The following is a 12189-nucleotide window of genomic DNA, read 5'->3' as shown; positions in this document are numbered from 1 at the left end:
CTAAATTAACAGAAATAATTTATCTTTTTCAGAGATGCAACACTGAACGAGCCAGTTGTAAACGGGACGAGAGTAACTGTGAGCATTTAATCTCTACACATAATATATAATACATTTCCTGTTACGATCGACGACCACCTAACTTGGAAAAACCTATTCCAAACCTGTAAGATACAATACTGGAGTGCGAGATATCCAGCATGGGGAGATTTTATGTTAATCAACGATACTTCATATGCACTATAAGACCAGATTACCACGACAGAAGGCCTGCGTAACACCATCATTTTATATATATTATACCCACACTTCTGATACTATTCTTTCTGACTTGAGGGCAATTTTAAAACTGTGAATGGCTCGCAATCTGCATTATATATAAGATTCGTCCCGCAAGATTTGCATACTGATAGTACATCTAGTCTAATAGTCTCTCTTACTCAAGAGCCTTGTGCAGTAATTGAAGGTTAATAACGCTACTTTTTTTTTTTTGATATTATCTATGTTTCAGTAGACGAAAAAGAAGCTCCGGTCGAGGGTCACTGGTATAAACGACTACGTAGTCAACTTTGCACGTGTGTTCGGCCTCAGGAGCACTAGCTAGATGCTGGTGCGCCCACATAAATTAACTAGAGATAATTTCTGTCTTATTTTAATAACTACATGCCAAGTGAATTGTTGTGGGCTTATGTGAATAAAGTCGCGTCGATACTTGCTTTGGAATAATAAAAATGAGCGGATCTTCTAAATCGGTACGTTGGATGCCGTCCTAAGCATTTCAACACAAACCGATCTATTATGAGTTCCTTACATGTCGAGCGACAGCCTTAGTAACTTCCCAATGACATCCCACATTGAGCTCAGCTGCGATCTGCTTTGTTAAAACCCTAGACATAAAAACAAAATAAGAATGGCTATTTTTCCTATGTTCACAATTTACACTTAGCAAAGCCTCAGTTGCCACTCTACCGGGTATTTGTTAATACCAGAAGTTACTCTCCAGGAATTTTCACTATGCTTAGCTTGCAAATTACCACACGTTCTAGCTGAACTATATCCACCCGTATGTGGATGCTGAGAAATACTTGAAAATTTTCGTCGCCTCTCACAAAAAGGTGTCCTTTTTTAATAGTACACAGGTAGTTAAAAGTAATTCAATTCAAAATTCAGAAACAAATAGTTTTTTTTGTGAAATTCTCCTTCATATTGCGATCTAGCCTTTTGTAAATCTGTAGTGCTTTTCCTGGGAGATTCTCATTTCTTTGACCCCTCCAAGTAGTAGTTAAAATGTTTATAAATAGGATGGTCTCTTCATTAGACGAACATTTCTGAAAACGATTTTCTATATAGGAATAGAAAAAACCTCTGGGTATCAATTTTTGTAAGTAGGCTAGGTGGCCTATCAACTCGAACGTGAATTTTCGTTATGACAACCGCTAAAATCTGAAATTTTTTTCCATTTTCTCGGTTCTGACACCAACACCTACTGACACAAACAACTACCGAACTGAGCGCCCGACACAACTAAAATCATCACAACTACTATACATCCAGGCATAATTATTTAGGCTGAATAATTTACGACCATTTTCATGTTTAGGCTGCAGATTTTTCAGACTACCTGTACGTTTTCAAGTGATCACACTTCGTGTTAAAAACAGGCTGCGCCACATAGGAAACTTAGCAACACTTTGGCTGCAAGTGAACAAAAAATTTAATGATACTACGCGGTAGACTGAAATGCGTTTGAATTTAGTCGTTTGTTAAGCGGCCCACGATGCCCACTATAAAATTACTTTCCGAAGAGGCCAGGGGCTCAATGTCGAAGCCGATGCTAACCACCATCTATGGCTTTTAACTTAGGTGTATAACAAGGTAATGGCATTTTCGTTGTGGGTTATCTAGAGTAAATTTTGAGGTTGATGAGTTCATGTTTCTAGATACGGTACATCTAGATACGGTAGGAATGGTGTTGACAACCGGACCACAGAATATCAGATCGGTTTCTATCGGCACTCTTTGCTGCTTAGAATGTTGCGCGTGCACAGGCTAAGTATTGAAGGATTAGCGCATTGACGTTATAAAATAACGGAGCTTTTGTTTAATCAGCCACGTATTAGTTTCGTTCGTTCGATCGATCCATTTTACTCTTTCCACTCACTGGTCAAGCAACATAATTTCATCCCCTACCAAAGAAGCAGTCTGATAATATAACATCAGTTAAACAGTGTTTTTGGGCTTACATGACATTTGTTGGGGTGCAAACTTAAAGAGTATCCAATAAATCGACTTGAAATCCGGGTACTATTTCATCAGTGGTCCAATCAGTTACTACATTCGATCCTAATAAAAATGAATTGCGCGTCAGTTTTCAGAATATAGCTTTTACCGCTGTTTATAATTGAGGAACAGTCTAAACATTTGAAAATGGAACTTTTTGCAAACTCAACTTGACCTAACATTGTCTGAAGAACACACCCAAAAAGCTCGGTCAGAAGTAATGTTTATGAATATCTATTTCAGAAATGTGTATTATGAACACAAAGTGATGAAACAATTATTCAGCCCTATTGAGGGTTAACCAGCGTTTCACTTGTTTCAAAAGTAGCCTTTTACAGAGCTAATTTTCGCTTTTGTTCTATTACTACGCTTATTTAAAAATTGAAACCTCAATTAAAATCTTAAACGAGCGGTGCAGTTTCTGAGTGAAATGTCGCTGATAAAGCTATAGTGTCTGACGAAGTGTTAGATTATTAACTGGACACAAAGGTCAAGCACTCTCTATAAGACATGTAGACTGACAAGATTGTTTTGACTCAAAATGGAGCGAGGTCACAGGATGGGAAGCGCGAAATTTGAAATTTTTTTATAAGCACGATACGCCTATCATTGTTGTAATAGATCAATGAAATGGCTAACTCCTATGGCACTCGAAATTCTCAATATAGATCGAAATCTATAGCTTACTACTTCGATAGAAACGATCATCATGCACAGGCGTAATACGGTTGTTTCCCAAAACGCGTACTAGCAAGTTTAGGACGTTAAAAGATTCTTAAGCATAAAGCAGCAAAAATGATCTAAAAAGCCTTTGTCCCAGGTAGACGTTTGTAAACGTAGCAAAGTATCTGGGGCAAAGAAAGAGTTCTAAGATGGAATGCTGCTTAAGAACAACCGATATACACACAGAGATTAGAGAAAATATATTCTACAGAGGGAGCTCTTGGACCTTTGAGACTAGCCTTCGATGCACGCATAAAGACCATTCGTAAATACCTAACCGTAATTGTGTTCCATAGTTTTATTGCAGTTTCTTAGGTAATAAAATAAACGTTTGCATGATGATAGTTGCAGGTTTTGTTAAGTTCAACTAATTGCTAATATAGCTAGGCATAAAATTATCGAATAATCAAAACAGGACTTCAACTGTGCTTAGAATACTTCGTTCTTAGCTGCTTAAATATACATTTGCACGCAAGAGTGTTACTCTGTTCGATGAAGTTCGCCTGAAGATCAACCTATTTTTGCTGGCTTTCATGATATGAAACAGATCGGTGATAATTATAAAAGCAAGAATAAATATTACAACAACAAAACTTAACTGGCTGATGGACGGTTACATAAAGTTACATTACGGTTACATACATATCTATATTTCCATAAATATCTAATAATTTTGATTATTTTTTACATTGAGTCGTTCGTAATGAGCTGGTAAATTTGCTGGTACTAGTTAGAAACTCATAGCACGATATTTCTATAATAACTTGGAGCAAGCATAACTTGGGCCTAAATGTTTCTCTTAATTTCGTACCGATATACAGACACTATACAGGCAGTATGTTCATTATACTCTTGTATTCCTTGGTACCAAGAAACATGCTGAAAGGGAATTGAGAGACCGTTTTTCTAGTGCCCTTTGTTCAGTGTATAGGGTAAACAGGCTTCTAATTTTGGAGAAAGTCCCAACAGGTGGAAAAGGCTCCGAAGTTGTATAAACACAGTTTGTTTTTGTCTGATTTATGAGTGATAATCTGTATGCCCTGAAAAGTCTACATCAGATGGCCGACCTGAGTAAGCTACATTCTCCAGGTCTGAGATAGCATCTTTAGACTTAATAACTTATTTTTGAACGGATCTTCCGAACATGGAGTGCACGTCGTCAATAACACACATTTCACACGCCATTTAACTGGCCCTTTGACTCCGGCAAAAGGCGAGGCAAAATAGGTATTGCAAATGCGCTTCTCCTTCGCCTGAAATATTTGTGCTCCAAGCCTAAACTTAAGATACCATAAACCCTTAAAACATAAAGATAATATATGAAAAAAACAGAAACAGCAAAAAGGTAAAGGGAACAGTGAACAATCGAAGAAACGAAACCATCATTAATTTTTGACCAATCTAATATGCATGCATTTATTTGCTTAACTTTTTCTAATTGTATGATTAAAAAGCGTCGGTAATTTCTATAGGAAGATTTTCTTACCGGGTATCGCAGATATTCTATAGCGCATCATCTATATTTCTAGTTGTATTATACTTAGTATGTTAGAGATCACCCGATAGTATCACGGGTACCGTTCTTTGTCTCTCATCACGGTATTCTCCCCCTCTAATCAGCCTGATAGCTAACGAGGCGAGCTAACGTTTGTCGACGATTGTCATACTTCTTTTCATGCTAGAATTCGTTTTCTTCAAGCAGAGAAACCCCATGTTGTAGTCAGTACAGCAAAGATGGACGAAATGCTTTAACGCCTGCGCCCACTTTGAAAAAGTCTCTGCTTGAGGTTCTGTATGTTTTTGGTTCCTACGCCGCCTTGACCCTGCTGTGATGACATAATGAAGTCTGGTAAATCAACGCCCATCATAACTGCAAAAGAATAGAACGGACGACAGATAACAACAATTTTTGCTTAGTACTTGAAAGATGGTCAATAATTGCAACATTATGTACACACACGCACCGTATTGTCGTTTAATTTCAAAACGATATCTAATAACATATTCCGCAAGGCTTGGGACCCAATAAATATTATTAATTTATTTGACTTGTTTATATTTATTTAAATGGATATATTTCGTTAAAGGTATCCCAACGTTCCCAAATGAACTGAAATGGAGACGCAGTCACGTGGACCATGGTGAAGGCGTTGCCCACCGCCCATCTATGTCGCGACTGAAATCGATTCTTTTTAGAAACTGCTATCAGAGTCAAGTGGGCGTAACTTTCATTAGATACTAAACTGAACCAGGTAGTATAACTAGATTATTAACTTTAAGGGACCGATTTTACGAATAGCATGACTCTGGGCCTCTTGGGGGACCCAATGCGGTAAATGAAATCTCAAAAAGATTTATGTCCATACCAGCGGACAGGAAAAAGCCTGCTGCGGCCTATAGGAAGGCTCTATGGATCATCGGATATTTTAGCTATAAAATCAGTTATGATAGCCTAAATGTACATACAACTGTATATGTCTACGCCTTTGTCCAAGATGCACATCCTAACAGGAATACAGATATGTTTCGGATTTGCCCTAACGCGTCACTACCTGCTTCGTACTGCCTTAGGAAAAAGAGCCTATAATCTACGGGAATCTATCACCTCTTTTGATGTCTATAAGAATGCGAACACGCATAATTCAATAGATTTCTTTTTGAAGAAGCTTAGAGTTAATGCGTTATGCATACCATTATGATAAGGCACACTGAGATCCTTTCACACTGAGCTCTTAACCTTGTACTCGTACGCCTTGTTCGAAATTAGATATGATATTAGGTCAAGCGAACGCTTGCGGAAGGCGACCCGTGAATTCTGATTTGTGACTTCATGCATGTAAACCTTATCATTCTGCCACCCTATAGCTGTCAGAGACCATTAATATGAACGAGCTGGCAGTGCAGAAAATGAAGACAAAGTTGAGAAGAAAGGAAAGCTTGTGAATCTGCTTCTGGCATTTGGATTCAAATCGTTGAGTGGATAACAGGTATTTTGCACGGCAGATCGCTCCAAGTAAAACTGAAAGAGTCTTGTGCTCTGCGTAAGCGAGTTGCACGGGACTTTCGATAGTTTTGCTATACGTCCACTCTATCGTGCCTCTGAACAGCGATGTTAAAATGCAACCTTACGAAACAAAGATCTGTACAGAAATTGACTGCCCTGATCAATGGTGTAAATGTTAAAGGGTATTGATTACACAGGCGTAGCCTTGAGAAATGATCATCCTGCCTAAACTGGTATCCATTTATTTTACTATTAAAAATGACGATATTGTTTTTTTATCTTATCGTCATTATTTCATTAATTTTGTTCCCACGGGGTATCTCACGCATTAAAAATATATGAGCCGACCTTCTAAAAACGGTGCACTGAGTGCAAACAAAATATCAACTGCTCGTTTTCGTTTACAATCGAATCGACCTAGCATAAGGTCGAACGCCACAGGCGCCACCCCCTCTTTTCCGGCATCATGATGCCACATGGTTATACTACAATTGTACGGAACAAAATGTTTCTTTTACTTCGAATGATTGGGCGGACGTTATATTTTATTGTTGCAATGTTTTTATGTATTTCTACGGAATAATGTCAATGGGATAGTGATACATGACAGGTGTTACACGTATGCACAAATGCAACATAAACTACACTATTCAGAAGTAACCTCAGCTAGGATTCACAGCTAACCGTCTAAGCACTATGGCCCCTGATTTTAGATGTCAAATATGAAAAAGGGTACTATAGACAGAAATGTGCTCATTATACAACATACTAGCGCAGAATCAATGTATTCGCTCTACATCTATCGTTACATAGAAACACCTGGTATTACGTTTGCTATTGGTATGCACAGTAACAGACATGTATACATATATACATTATACCCGAACAGACCAGAGACGTGGCGGACACGTTGCCTACTTCAAATTACTTTATATATCAATCGTATGAATCGGAAATGCATTCAACAGTGCTTTGGTAATAATTAGACAATACAATACTTTATCTTTACGATAACTTCAATTCTCATAGCCTATGAGATAAGACAGAGTTAAACAAGAAACCTACCTCCACGTTTAAGAAACGCAAGGGGGCCACTTTCCTGTGGCACAGTGTACAATCTAGCGCCATTGCCTCGTCCTTGTGCCTCAAGCAAGGCTCGCGCTCGCTGTAACAACTCGTCCGGATACATCCAATCCTGGACGTTCTCTGTGGAGGATCCGCCACCTTCACTCAGAGCGCCACCGAGACAAAAGGCCAAGATAATGCAGACAGCGGTCGCAACGGTTTTCATTGTCTATGTTGATTGTGTAACGTCGCTTGGGTTGGGCAAGAGATCACGTGATAATATAACTGTAATCGGGGCAAAATTAAGACACCGAGATATTATTCGTCTAATGCCCTTATGTTCGTCAAGTTTCTTTATAAAATTGCGGTGCTGCAACTACAGCTAACTAACATGCAGCACCCCCAATTAGACGCTGTTGTTCTTTGAATTCTGTCGCTAGTTTAACTCCAAATACTATATTTGGACAGCCATCCGAGTAAAGTTCCAATCAGTATAATTGTTCTCATACGACGAGCAGTATAGCCAAAAAGCTGCAATAATAACATCATCAGGTAGAGTGAAGAAAAAAATAGATATAAGTTTATGAAGCGAAGTTTGTCTCGTTAAGACAATTTAACTCACCTCAATTGGCAACAGCCAATATAACCGTCAGTTCACAATAAAATTTGTTTATCACGTCTCAGGCCTACGAACGAGTTTAGAGTTCTCTGTTCCTCCTTTTTTGATCTTATATATATATGCACCTTATATGTATATACATATGTGTGTGTGTGTAGACCGAAAAAGCCTTCCACTCGGGGCAAAGAGCGAAAGGACATGTGTATGTGGGTTTCGAGATCTATTCGAGTGTATGTGCCCAGAATGTGTGGACAAGTACACTCGAGTAGATGCTCTCGAGAAACTGTGTGTGCGTCGTCGTCGTCGTCCCCCCCAGAGGCACACCCGAAGACTTTCATTGCTGCAGCTCTACACATACACCCGAATAAACAACATTTAATTCAATTGTTAGCTTGGATAGGCTAATTCGGTAACATGGCGAAAGATGCTTTTTCGTTCTGACCGCCATGTGCATTTAAAAATATTTGTCATCATAGTCCATGGTCACAGTATAATAAATATAAATAAAACACATTCCGATTCATTATCTAGTTAATAATTTAATTATTTACATTTATCTTTTTGATCGTTCGATACACATTAAGTCACAAATTTGGATTAAAAAACTATTACTCATATGGATCAATTATTATTATTTGAAGTACCTATTTACACTATTTAGGTTGGAGTTACCTGGCAAGAACGTTACCGACTTTTCATTAAAGAAATCTCGTTTGAAGAAGCTGTATGAAGTTATGACCGTGATTTAATAAACAAAAAACTCATTTTTGACCCGACTTATATAAAATGCATAGTCTTGACCTGAAAAAAACTCAAGTTTTTTTCTAGCTATGAAATGAACTAGATGGATTGTAGCTAGCTTGACTCAAACATTGCCTATAGGGTTAAGTGTGTCAAATACGTACACAAAACTTATAAAAAAAAAAAAGAACAATGAAATAGGACCGATTACGTCTTTTTTCTATACAGGAACCACACACCCAGCTGGTCCAAGAGATTCTAAGCAGATGCTTTTCATTTCACATCTGTTGAAGGAATAGAAGAAAACGTCAATTATTGTTATCAAGAGCGGATTTAACTGTTTACCATATTTATAACAAGAATAATACGGCCCCTATAGTTCTCATAATATCATGTCGTGGTAGGGTCATTCGTACTAGATGATCAACTCGAAGCGTTTAAATTGTGCTACATGTAGTGTACCACTGTTAATTTTTACGATGTTACATGAGGAGTTATCGCGATAGTCTTCGACGAACGAATTCCAGATGAAGGGATGTGTAGGTTTATCGCGCAAAATCAACAAATGGAGGGCAAAGGATTGTCGGCTATAGGTTGAGACTTTCTGCTTCTCTTGTCTCGATGTCCTCTGAGCGCGAAGAGATTGTTCTTACTTAATGTCTATATCCAATAGTATACCTAGAAAGGCGATAAGTGTAGACTACAGGTAAAAATCGTAAAGTGATCCCGGACGCATGTCGTATGTGGCGTCCCTGAGCCTTTTGAGCTCTAAAATCGCAGATACCATAGTTTGTGCAAAATTTTGTTTCGTAGCTAGCGACGCTATATTTCGAACTCAGTTGAAATATACATTGCATATGATTCATGTTCAGAATGATGAGCGTCGCGATGAACTTGCAGTTGACGACCGTGCTTAGTTCGCAGGTCCGTTCGTATTGAATCTGGGGCGAACGAAAATATCTGGCTAGAGGGCTGCCCCATTATTATATTGGAAAGGTATGGTAAGAGATGATCGGTTAGTTGAATTAGCTAATTAAAAAATATTCTGTGATTATATTGTGTAATATCTTGTATCATACACGGTGTTAAAATACTTCTAGGCATATAATATTAAGTTGTGTCTGCTATAAATGTGTTGCATAGGCTTTTTATTACGATAATTTGCGTATCTTCTGCTGCTTTAATGAATGTAAAATGAAGACACTCCAACTGTTCAAAAGTTTTTCAAATTGCACAGTTACGTTTGGGTCACTGTGCATATAGCATGTATTTTTATGGGAACATATTTTATGAAAATGTGCAGATGGACAGGATATATCTTAAATACTAATTTAGAACCCGACCTAGTTTTAACATTTGTTTGTGAAAGCACAACTTTCTCGTGCAGGGGTACTTGTGCTATTTTTGGATCACCATTGCTTAAATGTTTGACAAACTTCAAATATTCCCCCTTCAAAAACTATAACCGTGCTTCCAATAGAATGGTATACGTTTTTAAAAGGAAGCATATTATTTCCTCGAATAGATTCAGAGACAAAGAAAACAGATGGAAGTTTAATGAAGCAAGCTTAAAGTTACACAGCATACCAAAGCTTAGAAGCTGTTTCGACATAGGTAAAACCAGCACCCAGAATCACCGTTGTATCTATGCAGGACATACACTTCCTAGGGAAAAACTGTTTTTCTTTTTTTTTTTTCATCAATATCACTTCTGATCAAGTAGAGGTGTAATGGTTGTGCCCTGCATTTACGATTACGACCGTAAGTACAACGTGGATCCGGCTGACCAACAAACGCCAAGGAAAATATCTGATAGTAGCAAATGGATGGATACAAGCGGTTTTGTCTCATGTGTATAGAAAAATCAACCTTTCTACCACTTAAAAAGTTGAAATACAGGTCAAGGCAAAAAAAAAGTGAAACAAACGTAAATAAAACACCCATAATATACCCATAGAAACACCCATATTATTACACATATTGCTTTGAAAAACATTTTTTAGGAAAAGCCTCTTCGAAATGACTTAAAATCTGTTTAGTTATTTTCTTAATTATTTGGTTTAACTGGCTTAGTTGTTACTTGGGCGGTTTTAATCAACCATTTTTTATTTCCGATAGTAATACTGATTAGAAAAAAATGCCATTTGTAGATAGTAATTAAGCATTGTGTTCGTTGGCCTGGAACTAAAACTAAATGTTTGGTATTTAGTTTTCGTATTCCCCCAAGTTACGTAGTACGCATTGTTAATGCGTCACGGGGCGAAGAGGGGGGGGGGGGAGAGGTAGGCCGCGTAAAAGTTATTGAATTTCCGGCGAACCAATCATGTATATACGTAGACGCTACTATAAGTAGGCGGCTTTCTGTTTGAAGATGTGTAGATCGCTCGTAGCATATCTACTCTGGGGAATAAACCATATGAAAGTCAGTTTTCCGTTCCCTTTAGTAAACTTCGGGTTGTCAGGCAACCGCGGGCCTACGAATTGAATTAATAGGGGTCAGGCGACGTGTACGTCTCAAACACTATCGTGTTCAGAACAGAAAATACTATCTGACTGAGTCTGACTATAACTGAGTCCGAGAAAATTCGAGTTCTGAACTTCACAATAAAACCTTTTTATAATTTTTTATTATTATGTTTTCAGTTATCATACCCAGTAAAACCGAGAGGCCGACTGTCAGTCAGGGGAGTTAGGTAAGTTCACGTACTCACTTCCCTGATGATTGCCGTTGAAAAGACGAACAGATCGAAAAAAAATGGCATCAAGTACATATATATGTTTGTAATGGCTACTGCAAGTATTCAGCGAATAGCTGGCTAATTTGTATATGTTTGAGTCCGCAGACATGGATGGTCTGAATGGTCCAGAATGCCAGTCCTTATAAAGCCATGTCCATCTAGTTCCTTTTGCCTAAAAACATCTCAGATGGGCCTTGACTTATCCTACGGTAGAATATCTAAAGCAGGTAAGGGGAGTTACGTTTAACTGCGAGTATGCACCAGCATGTTTGACCCTTATCAGGTAAGCACACGTTGCGCCATCTGGCCTGTTTTTTGACCAAATACAACTTAAACAAAAAGCTCCTCTATTCAAAGCTTAATTTTTGCAATCGTAACTGACGCGGAGTATATTGAAGAATATTTTTCACAGTAAAGATGATAACAAATTACTTGAACTAAGTGGCAGACGTGTAGTTAAAAAAAATAATATTACTTTTGTAAGCGTAAGTTCGAACTGCGTATTTAAACGTACTGCACGTTAGAAAAATAGATTTTAAAGGCACCAAACTGTACTATTAAATCAATAAAAAAGAAAGACATGTAATGGATATTTTAAAATGGTTCAAAAAAAAGTGGAGATAAACATCTTAAAAGACGACCCCTGTCGGTGTTCCCCTAAAACTATTTCATCGCGTTTCAAAATCGCTTGTGGTTTGGGACAACAAAGCCAGAGAAATAAAATATCGTAAAAACAAACGTTTTTCACCAATCCATGCTCCATCACTATGTTGTTGGTGTCAGAAACCTACTTCTCTTTTATAATACACCAAGTTCGAGCCCGGACGTAGACACACTTTGGGAGCCAGCCGTCTACTGGAATGCCCATGGCGATACCGGACGTAAAACTCAAAACATAGAGAGGCGTCGATAACTAACTCAACCAATTGGTATGGTTAAGAGTAATTTTAGGTAACATATTGTATACCACATACGGATTTACGCCTAGAATAACATGAGAGAATGCTAGTGAAGACATA

General features: G+C 38.0%; 1 protein-coding gene and 1 long non-coding RNA gene across 3 annotated transcripts in view; one reads left to right on the top strand and one right to left on the bottom strand.

Annotated features, from left to right (window-relative positions):
* LOC111251961 (uncharacterized) overlaps nt 1-732 on the top strand; it is a 3462-nt gene extending 2730 nt beyond the window's left edge. Inside the window, exons 3-4 of one of the 2 annotated variants that reach the window (XR_002674047.2) lie at nt 33-78; nt 515-732. This is a non-coding gene — a long non-coding RNA (uncharacterized LOC111251961). Of the gene's footprint in view, nt 1-32; nt 79-511 lie in introns of both variants that reach the window. The other variant, XR_002674046.2, reaches the window with a different exon arrangement.
* A 3656-nt stretch (nt 733-4388) lies between these two features.
* On the bottom strand, nt 4389-7806 carry LOC111251393 (uncharacterized). Its single transcript, XM_022807931.2, has 3 exons — nt 7695-7806; nt 7073-7357; nt 4389-4873 (listed from the first exon to the last, which is right to left on the bottom strand). The coding sequence occupies exons 2-3, from the start codon at nt 7296-7298 to the stop codon at nt 4752-4754; spliced, it is 348 nt and encodes a 115-aa protein (XP_022663666.1). The 5' UTR covers nt 7299-7357; nt 7695-7806; the 3' UTR covers nt 4389-4751.
* Nucleotides 7807-12189: the final 4383 nt, after the last annotated feature.

This window comes from Varroa destructor, unplaced genomic scaffold, assembly GCF_002443255.2.
Source record: "Varroa destructor unplaced genomic scaffold, Vdes_3.0 BEIS01000005.1, whole genome shotgun sequence".
NCBI lineage: Eukaryota > Metazoa > Arthropoda > Arachnida > Mesostigmata > Varroidae > Varroa > Varroa destructor.
This window is presented reverse-complemented; position numbering and strand designations above follow the sequence as displayed.